The sequence below is a fragment of the Oryx dammah genome, unplaced genomic scaffold (assembly GCF_014754425.2).
Source record: "Oryx dammah isolate SB20612 unplaced genomic scaffold, SCBI_Odam_1.1 HiC_scaffold_25, whole genome shotgun sequence".
In the NCBI taxonomy this organism is placed as follows: domain Eukaryota; kingdom Metazoa; phylum Chordata; class Mammalia; order Artiodactyla; family Bovidae; genus Oryx; species Oryx dammah.
In genome coordinates, this window is record NW_024070209.1 from 27,376,365 (window position 1) to 27,392,532 (window position 16,168).

Sequence of the window (16,168 nt, forward strand, 5' to 3'; positions counted from 1 at the left end):
TGCTGCAAGTGGCAAGGTCAAAAAAAAGGAAGTATAAATTGAGATGATTTTAAATGATCATCTTCTAAATCTCACACCAAATTTTAAATTTAAAGCAGACTAAGGACAGAAAATTAAGTAGTGACCATGTTGCCAGTAATAGGGAAAACTGGTTAGCTGCATCAACAGTTTATTGAAAACAAATACAAATACTAGATATAATACATCTTCTTAAATGCATTAGCGAGTTGGCAAAAAAAAAAAAAAATACTCTAGCAAAAAAAAAAAGGGAAGATGAAGAAGAACACAGGAACCTTGATTTCTGAAGCTTACTTTTACCTGAGGGCATTGTTGAACCAGGTCAATTTTATGGCCTCAGAGAGCTTCACAGAATTAGAGAAGACAAAACCCAGGGTCCACCTGGGTTTTAGATGGTATTAACAAATGATTCCTCCAACAACCCTCCCACATATAAAGCTGATATCAAAAAGTGTTAAATCTGCAGTATATGGGTCAAAGTATACCCTGTACCCTAACTATCTCAGACCTTGTCACAGGAGAAATCTCTGATGCAAACATGGAACCATAAGCCATCTCTTTCGTTTGCAGCCGAAATTCACACTCCTGGGTTGCCAGCAAAAAAAAAAAAAAATCAAGCCGAGAATTTAATTTAAATGATCCCAAACTGGTAGTGTCTACAGGAGCCTAACAGAAGGAAATACAAATCCTCTTTGAAGAGACTCACAATCAATCCAGGCCTCAGTGAATTCCCACAAAGTTCCATGAAAATAAGGAGTTTTCAATAAAAACTAACAGAACAAAAAAAGGAAACAAAGCAGAACCAGCAGTAACAACAGACGGCAGAAATAGACTTGCAAGGATTTTAGATATTAGAATTATCACAGACTACAAAATAACAATGCTAAGTATAATTAAGGAAATAAAAGACAGGTTTAAAAATATATTTAGGAATAAGTGAAAAACTGTAGGATGATCAAGCAGATTTGAAAATAGTTTCTAGATATAAAAAAAAAAACTGAAATCAAAAATTAAACAGATGGATGTCAAGTCTCTACAAATTACATTACAGAATCAACTCCCATGCAAAATCCCAGCATGCCCATTAGCACAACTGAAAGGCTGATTCTGCAATTTATGTAGAAGTGCTGTGGACACAGAATAGCCAAACAATTTTGAAAAAGAAGTATGAAATTGAAGGGCCACACCATCTAATTTCATCACTTATTAAGCTATACAAATCAGCACTAGCAGTGTTAAAGATACAAAGATTAGTGTAAAGACATATAAGTTAATGAAACAGACAGATTCTAGAAACAGATCCACACATGTAGAAGCAGCTGATTTTCAACAAAGATGTCAAAGCAATTCAGTGGGGAAAGGAAAATCTCTCAACAAAAGGTACTGGAATAATCCATAGCCATATAGAAAAAAAAACTCCTTACCATATATAAAAATTAACTTTAAATGAATCACAGACCTAAACAAAAGTTAAAGCTATTTCTAAAACAAAACACACAGGAAAATCACAGTGACCTTAGTTTTTTCAAACATTACTTACATAAGACAAAAGACAAGAACCATACAAAACAAGTTGATAAATCCAGCATCATCAAAACTTAAAACGTTTGCTTTTCCAAAGACCGAGTTAAAAAAACGAAAAGAGTGGAGACTGGAAGAAAATGTTTACAAAACATGTACTTATAGGCTCTGAACTCAGAATAAATAAAAAAATATATAAAATACTCTTAATAATAGGAAGAAAAATAATCCAATTTTTTTTAATGGGAAAAAGATCTGGACAGATACTACACAAAGAAAATACATGGATGACAAATAAGCAAATAAAGATGCTCAACATCATTAATTGCTGGGGAATGTCCATTAAAACCACAATGAAATGTCACTACACATCCACTAGGATAGCTAAATTTAAAAGACCTCTGGCCAAAGCAAGCAGATTGATAAGGATATGGATAAGCTGGAACTCTGATACACTACTGGTGGGCATGCAAAACAGTAAAAGCACCTCAGAATACATTTTGGCAGTTTCTTAGGTTAAGTTATACCTACCATACCACATAGCCATTCTACTCCTACTTACATACCCAACATGAATGAAAGCATTTTGTCCACACAAAGACTTGAACAAGAATGTTCATACAGTTTTATCTGTAATAGCCAAATACCAGCAACAATTCAAATGTCCATCAACAAGTAAATGAACAAACTAATTATGATTTAATCATACAATAGAATACTCTAACAAAAAGAACTATTGACAAATACAACATCATGGATGAACCTCAAAATAATTACACTGTATGACTATATACTATATGATTCCAATTACATACAAGTCTAAACAGTGCAAACTAATCTATAGCTACATAAAGCAAATCAGAGGTTACCTGGGGGAGGGAGGGTTCAGGGACAGGCAGGACAGATTACAAAGGAATATGAGGAAATTTGGGGGATGATGGGTATGTTCATTATTTTAATTGTGGTGACAGTTTCATGGGAGAACACATATGTCAAAACCTAGGAAACTGCAAAAAATTAAATATGTGCAGTTTATTATATGTCAATTCTGTCTCAATAAAGCTGAAAAAGTAACAAATAGGACTTCTAGAAGTGAAAAACTACAGCTTCGAGGAATGAAAATTCAATGGATGGGTCTGAAAGCTAAAGAAAAAGCTAGTGGAGAAAAGGTCTGAAGAAAGCAACCAAAATGCAGCCCAGAGAAATAAGATATGGAAAATAAAGAGAGAGAAGTTAAAAAGCATGGAGGATAGAGTGAGAAGGCTGAGTAGATGTAAACAGAATTTCAGAGGTAGAAGAGAGGGTAAAACGGGACAGAGGTAATATCTGAAAAGTGGTGGCTGAGATTTTGAAGAACCAAAAAATATCACTCTACCTATTTAAGAAGCCCAGGAAATTTTAAGTATTAATAGAACAAAGAAAGCAGTATAGAATGCTACCTAATAGCAAAAAGAACAATAAAAAATTCGATATTTTATTTCTTATCAACATATATATACCCTTCTGACTGAGTTGTAAATAATAAATTTGAAAACAGAAATGTCCAGAAGAGCTCTCATTGGAAAAGACCCTGATGCTGGGAAAGACTGAGGACAGGAGGAGAAGGGGGCTACAGAGGACGAGATGATTGGATGGCATCACTGACTCAATGGATGTGAGTTTAAGCAAACTCTGGGAAGTGGTGAAGGACAGGGAAACCTGGTGTGCTACAGTCCATGGGATTGCAAAGAGGCTGACACAACTGAGCAACTGAACAACAACAAGTGTCTCCTCAGCTCATTACAAACACCATACTAAACATGCCTACAAATAAACATTGAAATTGTGGTCAAATGTCCGTACTGACAGGCTTAAAACTAAAGATACATCAAAGATAGGACACAATCCAGCTGTCAAATGACAGGAGATGCCAAAATATGATATAATTAAACAAGAGATTAAGGGAGGGGAAAGTGACAGATGTAAGGAGGGAGGGAAAAAGGAGAAGAAAGAGGGAAGGAGAAAGTAAAGAGAAAGGGAGGGGGCGGGGGAAGCAAAGGAGGAAATGAGGTGGCTCTGCTGTTTACAAAACCACAGTGGGCAAACAGAGGCCTGAAGGGAGACCGGCGTCCTTCCATAGTCACAGCTACCCTGAGGTTATTTCACGGCCTTCTCCTTTCTATTTCTGTTATCTAAGCTTATTGAAGTTCTCTCATTAATTTTTGGTTTCTTAGAGAATAAAGCTTCAAAGCAACCATACAAGTAACTGAGAGGATAATGAGGTTTTGTGACTTCAAAACAAAAATCAGAAGACAGAAAGAAAAGTTTCAAGCATGATACAAAACTCATAAGCCATAAAGAAAAAGATAAATAAACTGGAGAAAATAAAATATGAAATTCTACATGAAATAAAGCTCAAATTACAAATACAAAGATGGGGAAGTGATTTGCAAGATTTGCAAAAATTGTAACAAACTAATCATTAATATAAAGACAATTTACAAATCTGAACAAGATGAGCAATTACGAACAAAATGAAAACTTTCAAAAAAAAAATGGACAAAGGATACAAACAAGCCACTCACACATACACAAAAACTACGGAAATAGGAAATGAATATATAAAATTATATTTGACCTCATTAATAATGGTGTGCTGTTCTAAGCACATTATACTACATATATAAACTCATTTAACCTTCATGATAACTCTGTAAGATGAGTACTTTTATTATTTCATTTTTGTGCATATACGAAGTAGGGGAAAGACCCTGATGGGGAAAGGTTATAACAAATATACAGTGATCAAAGTCATTTATAAATTGCAGATTTTAGAATAGGAACACTAAGAGAAGGTGTGAATTAACAGCACTAAATTCTGTTTTCCATTTTCTGCTCCCAGGTTTAAAGGGGTCTCATATAGTGTTCAGAGAAGGCAATGGCATCCCACTCCAATACTCTTGCCTGGAAAATCCCATGGACAGAGGAGCCTGGTAGGTTGGCTGCAGTCCATGGGGTCACTACGAGTCAGACAAGACTGAGCGACTTCACTTTCACTTTTCACTTTCCTGCGTTGGAGAAGGCAATGGCAACCCACTCCAGTGTTCTTGCCTGGAGAATCCCAGGGACAGGGGAGCCTGGTGGGCTGCCGTCTATGGGGTCGCACAGAGTCAGACACGACTGAGGTGACTTAGCAGCAGCAGCAGCAGCATATAGTGTTAAAATTAATATTCAACAATTCAAGTTAGTAAATATTTATTGAGATGCATCTCTAAGTATAGAAATACACAATGTGAAGGAGGCAGAGACAAATAAAACATGGTACCCTGATTTAAGAAGGTATCAATGTAGGAGAAACCAGATACAGTACATAAAAACATAAATGTTTCATAAGAAGCTAGTGATTTCTATATTTCAATAAATTGCATCATTACTATATAAAAGGAAACACTTTTCTTTTTTTACAAAAGGAGAAACAGGAATTGAAAAAAAAAAAACAGAAAATAATCAAGTGTGACATTTTAAAATGAATGGGAACAAATACTCAGATATTCAAAAAATAAAGTGATATCTACTATGGGCCAGAGAATTGATCAAATCATTCTAGCACATACTTAAAACAAATGATACATATAATACTGTGTAATTCCTTTTCACAAATACTTCCAACTTTAAACATGTGTGACAAACTAAGTTTCAACATGTTATAATCTATAACTTAATCCAGATTTTTTTTTTCCTTTGATAACTGAGATTGAAGCTTTGGATGATTTTCTCCATAGAAGGTATAAGTGCCAGAGTTTATTTCAAGAGAAATGACTGAGACAGAAGTTGGATCAGAATGTATGGGGTTACAAGTTACAAGATAAATCATGCTGTATGTTAACCTATGGCAGATAAATCAGGGCAAAAGTTGTTAGAAGAAATAGATAAGAAGGAACATGCTGGTGGATTGTCAGGAAAATGTTTTTCAGGATAAATAAGTAGCTGACAGAATTATAGGTATGCCCATTAGATTATCTGTTCAGGAGTATTAAAAATGACTGCCAGAGAAAGCTTGGAAATTTCAACTTAAATGTAGCTTGCAATGTCATTTCAAGGCACTGGATGAGAAAACATGGTTTCTTCATAAAGGTATGTTGAACTGGCAAAATGATAACAAAGTGAAACTGAACAGCTGATTTTCCTAAAGCTCACACTGTAAATTCTGATTATGTATTTGCACCATTTGAGGATTTCAAAAGCACATAATAAAATACTAGCAATATATTCCAAAAGTACATTAAAAGAATGATATACTATGACAAAGTTCACATTAGAACTGCAAAGATTGTTCAATTGTAGGAAATCTACTACTTTCAGAATTCAGCATATTGATCAAAAGAGAAAAAAAAACCTCTTTAGAGAAAACCATGGCAAAATTCTGAAAAAGCATTAATGTTATCTTTTTTGATTTTTTTAAGTACAATAGGAATCTGTATTTTTAAAACCCTCATAAAGACTATTTCCTTTAAATGATTTTAATATATATATACACAAAGGCAGTAACATACTTAAGGGAAATACTAGAAGCATTCTAATAAAACTAAAGGAGGGGAAAAAATCCACTATCATTACTATTTAATAGCTTTTCAAAAATACTGCATGATACCATTAAAGAAGAGAAGAAAATAAAAAGGTTTACAACTAGAAAAAGAATTGATAAATTCAATACCTTTTATAAATGATATGATCATATATTCTCTTGAAATCCAAGAAAATGAATTGAAAAACTAATTATAAACAATGAAAGAATTCTGTACTATGGTTGGGGAACAAAATTAACATCCTTTACAGAGATACAAAGTAATATAGTAAAGCAATTTTTAATACAACACAAAAAGAAATATTAAAGTTTTAATATTGAATATGGAAATAATTATAAAGAAAATTTCAAAATGTTACTACTGAAAGCAAAAGCATTCCCTATTTCTTTCCATTTTCTGGTCTATTTATACATTTATTGCATTTTTAGTAGGCCAGGTATTAAAGCATTCCCCACTTTAATGATGAGGGAAAGAGAAGGCCGGAGAGGCGGAGTAAGCCTTCCAAACACGCATAACTAGCACATGGTGACAGCAAAAGACAGGCCCAGATTCTTCTGGCTCCAAAGCTCACCCTCCTCCTACCACCACACACTGCTGCAAGTTCAAGACAGGGGAGAGTCTCTAAGCAAATTCAGATAGACTCAAACAAATCTTCAATATTTAACGTCTTTAATAAAGTTCTATTTACAATCACTGTAAATGTATGCAAGATATTTATATCAAATTAATGTGAACAAGTTAAACAGAAATCAGAGAAGTTGCCAGAAAGAAACTGAATTAGCTAGGTTAGGTCCTAGTCTTAAGTTCTCAAAAGGACTGAGTGTATGTGTGCAGTTCCCAGAATAGGGAAGATTCACAGTACTTCCTAGACCAACCTAACTAACATGGAGAGGGAAAAAAGCTAAGACAGACAACTCAACCTGATTCTATCCTGAATCATGATCCCATATCACCTACAGATTGACCCTACCCTTCTAATCCCCTTTGGTTACCCTGAATTTGCTTTTCTAACATCTTGATTATATTCCTGGCATAGAAAAGTGAAAAAAGAAGTGAAATGGTCACTCAGTCGGTCCAACTCTTTGTGACCCCATGGACTGTAGTCCGCCAGGCTCCTCTGTCTATGGAATTCTCCAGGTAAGAATACTGGAGTGGGTAGCCATTCCCTTCTCCAGGGGATGTTCCCAACCCAGGGATTGAACCCAGGTCTCCTGCAGTGCAGGCAGATTCTTTACCATCTGAGCCACCAGGGAAGTCCCTTGGCACAAAGAATATACTACAATACAATTCCACATACCAAGGAATACTACACTAAATAAAAGCCACCATCTTTTGGCCTATCAGAATGGATCCAGAAGCATTCTTCTGCTGTACTGGGTTTTGTTTTGTTGATCCTGATCACATACTTATTAGCTGAATTACATTTTTCAAAAAGCAATGGGAGATGGCTCTTACATGTTTTCCCCTAGATATCATCCATTGTAACTATCTTCTCTCGAATTAAACTCTAGGATTTAGCATTCAACCGTACTTTGGAAAAGGGAAAGATGGCTATTTGAGGTTTAAAAGGAAAGTGAGGAAACAGTGGTGAATGAAAGCAGAATTACTACAGATCCAGGAGCAGAACTACTACAGATCTAGGTCCTGCTAATCCAAAGCTATTTAGAAGTCAAATCGTATGCCTTACAAGATGAAAGCATGTGATGATGAGACAAACGAGAGAGGAACAACAGAAAAGTTCTCAATTTTTAATACTTACCTTGGCTCTCAGTTCCAAAGACTAATAATTCACAGACATCAAATTGAAACACACACATTACCATATATAAAATATAATAGCTAGCCAGTGAGAATTTGCTGTATGACATAGGGAGCTTAAAATCTGGTGCTCTGTGACAAACTAAAGGGGAGGAAGGAGGTTCAAGAGGGATGGGACATAAGTATTTATGGCTGATCTATGTTGACATATGGCAGAAGATAATATAATACTGTAAAGCAATTATCCTTTAATTAAAAATACATAAATTAAAAAAAGAAAAACTTCTGAAGAAGGCTAAGCTATCCACAGTCTACAGCTGCTCGGCCTGGACACCATTCTACTTAGTCACTAGTTAGCTACAGCCCTCACACAATGTACAGCCTGAAAAATCCCATGAATCCAAGCCCTAAGTTGCTGCAACTATAAGCAGTTTCAGGATACTGAAACTCAAATTTCTCCAAGAGACAGACACTTTACATTGTCCTGCAAAGCTCTTAAGAATGGGAAGAGGTGATATATGATGACAAAAAGATATACATCTTAAGAGAAAGAAGAATTTACCACTATAGAACTTCAGAAGTTCCTTTGCCTCTCAAACCAAAAAGAGAAAGAAACATTCCTAACATCCTTACCAGTAAACGACATCCAGTGGTGCAAAGTAGTTGTTCATTATCAGGTCAGCAAAGTAAGCTTCTGTTTCCCGGCAGGCAGTTCCATTTCCAATCACCACTGTGCTGCAGCTTGAAGAAGAAACAAAATGAAAAAAGGGATGAGATCAAGGCATGCTTATAAATCAATCAGGAGAAAATGGACAGAATGCACAAACAATATTATATGATGTTCATATTGTCTCATACATCCAGGCAACCTCTCCACCATCTCACAAGGGCAGTGCAGACTTACGTAGAATAAAAGACACTGCCTCTGCACTTGGTATTATAGGAGGGCACAGAGAAATGTTTTATGGTCACACAGTCTCAAAAACAGTCAGCTTTCTCCCCACCTAGAAGTAACCAAGTTTAGGCAAGAATAAGTGAACAGTTCAGTTCAGTTGCTCAGTCGTGTCCAACTCTTTGCGACCCCATAGGCTGCAGCACACCAGGCTTCCTTGTCCATCACCAACTCCCAGAGTTTGCTCAAATTCATGTCCATGGAGTCGGTGATGCCATCCAACCATCTCACCCTCTGTCGTCCCCTTCTCCTCCTGCCTTCAATCTTTCCCAGCATCAGCGTCTTTTCCAATGAGTCAGTTCTTTGCATCAGGTGGCCAAAATATTGGAACTTCAGCATCAGTACTTCCAATGAATATTCAGGACTGATTTCCCTTAGGATTGACTGGTTGGATCTCCTTGCAGTCCAAGGGACCCTCAAGAGTCTTCTCCAACACCACAGTTCAAAAGCATCAATTCTTCATCTCTCAACTTTCTTTATGGTCCAACTCTCACATCCATACGTAACTACTGGAAAAACCACAGCTTTGACTCTACAAACCTTTGTCAGCAAAGTAATGTCTCTGCTTTTTAATATGCTGTCTAGATTGGTCACAGCTTTTCTTCCAAGGAGCAAGTGTCTTTTAATTTCACACCTGCAGTTACCATCTGCAGTGATTTCGGAGCCCAAGAAAAATAAAGTCTCTGTTTCCATTGCTTCCCCATCTATTTCCCATGAAGTGATGGGACCAGATGCTATGATCTCAGTTTTTTGAATGTTGAATTTTAAGTCAGCCTTTTTACTCTCCTCTTTGACTTTCATCTAGAAGCTCTTTAGTTCCTCTTCACTTTCTGCCAAAAGGGTGGTGTCCTCTGCATATCTGAGGTTATTGATATTTCTCTCAGAAATCTTGATTCCAGCTTGTGCTTCATCCAGCCTGGATTTCACAAGATGTACTCTACATACAAATTAAATAAGCAAGGTAACAATACACAGTGTTGACGTACTCCTTTCCTAATTTGGAACCAGTCTGTCGTCCATATCTGGTTCTAAACTGTTGCTTCTTGACCTGCATGCAGATTACTCAGGAGGCAGATCAGGTGGTCTGGTATTCCCATCTCTTTAAGAATTTTCCACAGTTTGTTATGATCGACACAGTCAAAGGTTTTGGCATAGTATTTCTGGAATTCTCTTGCTTTATCTATGATCCAACAAATGTTGGAAATTTGATCTCTGGTTCCTCTGCCTTTTCTAAATCCAGCTTGAACATCTGGAAGTTCTCGGTTCACATAATGTTGAAGCCTGGCTTGGAGAATTTTGAGCATTACTTGGCTAGTGTGTGAGATGAGTCCATTTCAGTACTTTGAACATTCTTTGGCATTGCCTTTCTTTGGGATTGGAATGAAAGCTGACCTTTACCAATGCTGAGTGTGGCCACTGCTGTGTTTTCCAAATTTGCTGGCATATTGAGTGCAGCACTTTCACAGCATCATGTTTTAGGCTTTGGAATAGCTCAGCTGGAATTCTATTATCTCCACTAGCTTTGTTCGTGGTGATCCTTCCTAAGGCCCACTTGACTTCACACTCCAGGATGTCTGGCTCTATGTGAGTGATCATACCATCAGGGTTATCTGAGTCATTAAGATTTTTTTTTGTATAGTTATTTTGTGTATTTTTGCCACCTCTTGCTAATATCTTTTGCTTCTGATAGGTCCATAATGTTTCTATCCTTTATTCTGCCCATCTTTGCATAAAATGTAATTGAAATGTAATGTAACTGAATAAGAGAACATTCTAAGCCATAATAAAGAACTATGACTGAATTATGTGGTATGTTTTCAAGTGATTTCTGAAGCTTCCAACTACTGCCAAATCCATTCCTCAGATCTATGAAAAAGAAAGAGGGAGGGAGAGAAAAAGGAAAAAAGGGGAGGAGGAAGAAGAGAAAGAGAAAGCCCAAACTGAAGAATTAAATGGTCACTTTTGCTTATATTACCAACTTTGTTTAGGTAACTTTGAAGGCTGCAGAAGCAGACAGCATTCCTCCAGTCTCCAAATAGCAAAGTTCTCCAGCAATTTGCCCCAGCATGGTTTAACACAGCTCCTTTTCTCACACCAAGGCACTTCCCTTAATACCCCCCTCCAAATTAGGAACTTAAAGGTTATCTCTGATTGGCTGAGCCACTAAAGTACTCAAAAGGTTACTTATTTTCATACTTGAAATTCAGCAAAAGCCTCTTTATTTTCTCTGCCTCTCGGAAGCCTTGTCCACAATGCAAGTATACCACGTCAGTATGAAGTATCTGACCTTAGGAAAAAATAAAAGGAAAAAGCCATTTTGTAAGAAATTATAAAACATAAAACACCACTGATTTGATTATGCAAGTTGAAACTGAAAAGCAAACTGGTTTATCTTTTTTTGAAATGCAGTCTGAATCTTTCTTTATATATATATATTATTTCTTTTTAACATGTATTTATTTTTAATTGGAAGATAATTGCTTCACAATATTATGCTGGTTTCTGCCATACATTAACTTGAATCAGCCATAGGTATACATATGTCCCCTCCCTCTTGAACCTTCCCTTCGCCTCTCACCCAAACCCATCCCTCTAGGTTGTCCCAGAGCACCAGTTTGAGCTTCCTGCATCATACAGCAAATTCCCACTGACTATCTGTTTTACATATGGTACATATGATTCCATGCTACTGTCTCAATATTCTTTAATCAGATACCACCATAAGGACTCTGAAATTTTGTTACTTTCAGAGTTACTAGGACTGTATTTTGCTACACAAAATCATTACTAACTAGATAATATGCCATGATACCTAAAAGAGAAATGATTTTTAGTAACACTTAACATCAAAAATAGTAAAAGCTAACATTTACTGAAAATTTATTATATATCAAAGTGTTATAATACTATTCTATTTCTTCCTTTGGGTTATAGATATGTAAATTTCTTGACCTTGTGTAAATTTTTTAGCTACGTACTTGTGAACTGTGACCTTTTCTGTACTGAACAATACTTCAGCCAGAAATACATTTTAAAATATGAAGGTAACTACCTAAAGAATAGAAGTGATGAGCTAAATGACCAACTTAGGAAGTTAGGAAAAGGACAGTAAAATAATCTCAAAGAAAGTATAAGGAAGAAAATGATAAAAGTTAAAAAAGCAGAAATAAACGAAACAGAAAAGAAGCAAACTCATATAACAGAGAAGATCGATAAAGTTTAAAATTAAAAATCACCTGTTTAGAATAAATTCTGGAAAAGTCTTAAAACAGACTGAAAATATATATGTGTATATGCATGCATGCATGTATGTGTGCATAAAATTTTAAAAAGAACTATCCTATAAACAATACAAATACAGAGGATAAAAGCCATATGAGAGCTCAACAAATGCAGGAAAAAACACTGACAAAATACACTACCCATTTATTAATACTATAAAAATGCATAATATAAAAAAAGAACAACTGGGACAGCAAAATTAAAAACCCAAGAATATATTTATAAAAAATGTATCCCCACAAAACCCAAAAGATGAGCAGGTGGGAACAATGCACCAACGACTACCAAGGCAGATGTGTATCAGCATTTCTATCAGATGAGGCAGAGCGAAACAATGGAGAATCTCATGGACCTGAGATCAGAAAAAGCCTCAAAATATCAGAAGGTACTTCCCTGGGAATCAAAACTGGTTCATTTGACACCAGGAAGTAAAACTGAAAAAGGCTTTTGCATACTCTAATTTATAGGTCAGTATAAACGTTGCACAGTAAGTTCAGACAGGATTGGAAAACTCTGATCTCTGAACTCTTGAAACTAATCCATAGGATATTCAAGACAAAATGTCACAGTGAGAAAAAAACTGTTCAGAATCGTATCCACACTGGGCTTCCCTAGTGGCTCAGGTAAAGAATCTGCCTGCAATGCAAGAGACCTGGGTTCTATCCCTGGGTTGGGAAGATCCTCTGGAGGAAGGCATAGTAATCCAGTCCAGTATTCTTGCCTGGAGAATCCCCATGGACAAAGGAGCGTGGTGGGCTACAGTCCTTGGGGTCACGAAGAGTGGGACACGACTGAGCACACAGCAAGGACAGTATGGGCGAAGGGGGCAAAAAAGTCTAGATAAAAGGGAAGAAAGCAAATTTTAACAAGTATAAGGCTATCTCTCTTTCCAAATAGATATAAAATTTTTCTTCCGAAAAATTTGGAAAGAGTAGAAATGACAGTTCTAGAGATATGCAGCTACCCTAACCTAGCCTTCTATACTAAAAGTTGAGGAAAACTCATTTTATGTAAAATTAAGCAACAGAAAAGCATCACAGTCAAATTTCACATAGAATGATTATTTCTCAAATCAGGAAACAAAAAAGATTAGTAGGATATCCTTACAGAAAGATGTGCCCCCAAACAGAGAAAAACTGTAACCTAATATATAAAAACAAACAAACAAAAAAAAGATTATAGAAATTGAGAATAAAATAAATCAGAACTAGAAAACATCAGAAATAAGATGAAAGAATACAGGAATGAATTAAATGTGAAAGAAAAAGTTATTCCAGAAATGGAAAACTTAAACCAAAAGAAACATGAGAAAAATGTAAATAATCAAAAAAATAAAAGGTGAAGAAGTTCACCATAGAACTATAACCCATTTTTTATGAAGAAGTTCACCACAGAACTATAACCCATTTTTTATAAGTATCAAATGGAAATTCAAAAACTTAAAAACATAGTACCTTAAATAACTCAATGGATGAATTTAATAGCACATTAGACATAGCAGAATAAAGGATTAATTATAAAGACAGTCAATGGAAAATAAAAGAATTGGAAATAGAAGAAGAAATTGAATGATCTAAAATACATCTAATTAGAATTCCAGAAAAAAGATTCAAGAAGTTCTAGAAACCTCAAGCACAATTCATGTTCTCCTCCCCTCAAAACAAACAAACAATATACACACACAAAGAACTAATAAGTATGTAAGAAAACTTTTGAAAACAAAAAAGAAAAAATTTTATCAGAGGAAAAAATTATTACCTTCAAAGAAACAATAATAAGATTTTTGGCTGACTTCTAAACAGAAACTATAGTAGTCAGAAAAGAAAAAAGACATCTTTAAATCACTGAAAATAACTGCCAGTCTTGAATTCTATACCCAGCAAAATATTTTTCAAATCTGAAGGCAAATCAGAAACTTTCAGTCAAGAAAAAAAAAAAATTGAGACAATTTTTCACTACCTGATCTACATTAAAAAGTAACAGGCTAGAGTTTTGGGAGGAAAGAAAATGATCTCAAATGGACATAGAAATATAGAAAGAAATGAAGATAATAGAAAGGGCAAATAAATGAGTAAACAGGAAAAAAAATACTGACTGGACAAAACAATAAAAATGTCTTGTGGTATTTAAAATATATACAGTATTAAAATGCATCATACATAAATGCATCACAACAAAATATTTTTCAAATATTTTGATGGGGGATAAATAAAATTATTAATGTCTGAACCCAGTTAATCCTCAATATCTCCATTGTGACCCAGGGAAGGGCATAAAAGTAAAAGTTGAGTGTTTAGGTCAACAGGACAAGTAGAAAGTATGATTCTGATTCCCATATCCCTTTTTGTGAGTAAACCATCTTCTATTCCTTGAAAATTAAGATTATTTCCACATTCTCATGAAATACATGAAGTGAAATTTATGACCAACCAACTTCTATACCAAGAAAAATGAAAGATATGCTTACTAGTTGGAGAAATTACAGCTAATTTGCAACCGTGTTTATAACCAGGATCCACTCCCATCAAGGTACGCCCTGGGACAGGGCTTGTTAAAAGGAGCTGACGAAGATTCCGTCCAAACATCATTACCGACTCCTTCTCTGCATCTGATGTTAGTTTGGCTCTTTAGAAACAGAAAAGGAGAAGAAAAAAGATAAAGTACTCAGTTTTTAGTTCATTCAAATTTTCTTCCAGAAAAAGAACACAATTTATTTTGTACAATTATTCCTCACTAGTGCATTCATTATAACAAAGTAACTTAAGAGAAAAAAAAATCACATACAAAATTGCATTGAGTCTCTTTTTGCTAATTTCAATAGTACATACACCACAAACAATTTTGTGGAATCAAACCTGCAGAGTTTGTCATACTGCCCTTCTTCTCCATCTGCTCTCCCTTATATAAGTAATCTACATGTACACAGATATTTATTTGTGTATATGATAGAGACAGAGTATACCAAGATTTGGACATTACATAGAATGTCAAATTGAAGTTTATCAGCTGATTAAAAATATAAACATATGATTAGTGATAAATTATTGAACCCAAGTAGCCTCCTCCATCAATACTTAGTTTTATACCCTTCACCTAAATATCTCTCAAAGCCATGTTCTCATTCTATTCCATCACCTTTGGCATTCTCACACTGATGTGACATGATCACAGATACTAATATCAGTCTGGAACCATACCTCATATAAATAACTCTCCAATTTTATCCAGAGAAGCTTTTAAAAGTCTAATTTTAAAACTTTTTCTAGGATAAAAACATATTGGACTGTATTGGACTTAAGGGCTTCCCCGGTGGCTCAGCAGTAAAGAATCCGCCTGCAATGCAGGAGATCCAGGTTGTATCCCTGGGTTGAGAAGATCCCCTGGAGAAGGGCATGGCAACCCATTCCAGTAGTCTTGCTTGGAGAATCCCATGGACAGAGGAGCCTGGCGGGCTACAGTCAATAGCATCGCAAAGAGTCAGATACAACTGAAGCTGAAGCGACTGAACACATTGGACTTAAGAGGCATTTGGAAACCAAGTTTTACATCATTCATCTACTTAACAAAAGTTCTTAATGTATTATCTACTGAAATTCAAAAAGAATCTATAAAAAGTATCTCTTCTGTCTTAGACAAGGTTCAAAAAAAAAGTGCAAGCCAATGGCCACAAAAACAAAAGCAATTCAGAGCACAGATCAGGGTTGAGATAGAATTATCTACATATCTAAAGGCATACATAGCTAACTAAAGCTAACCAACATTTGTTTTGGGGGCTTAATTCAGTTTCTTAAGTGTTTTCCCTCATTTTGTCTAATATTTCAACATCATTCTCCCTGTTTTCAGCCAAGCAACATGCAAATATCATTGTAAGTATTTCTAAATCTTCACTATTTATTGAGTGAGCATCTGTATTCAGTCTTACATAAGGTACTGTGATCAGTGTGAGAGATACAAAACTCAAAAAAACAAAAAAACCCTGCCCTGGAGATCACTGTCCAGAGAAAGAAACAGAAAAATTAAACAGATGAGTACAATATACATGACAGAGATGGCTAAATTAGAACTTCCTAAA

At 35.4% G+C, this 16,168-nt stretch overlaps 1 protein-coding gene across 2 annotated transcripts in view; it reads right to left on the reverse strand.

The window, feature by feature from the left end:
* Window positions 1-16,168, reverse strand: part of SRBD1 (S1 RNA binding domain 1) — a 231,318-nt gene that overhangs the window by 157,619 nt on the left and 57,531 nt on the right. For both annotated transcript variants that reach the window (XM_040224734.1, XM_040224735.1), the window contains exons 12-14: window positions 14,564-14,721; window positions 11,011-11,101; window positions 8,496-8,603 (exon numbers count right to left, since the gene is read on the reverse strand). In XM_040224734.1, coding sequence (XP_040080668.1) covers window positions 8,496-8,603; window positions 11,011-11,101; window positions 14,564-14,721 — 357 coding nt within the window. The remainder of the gene's footprint in view (window positions 1-8,495; window positions 8,604-11,010; window positions 11,102-14,563; window positions 14,722-16,168) is intronic.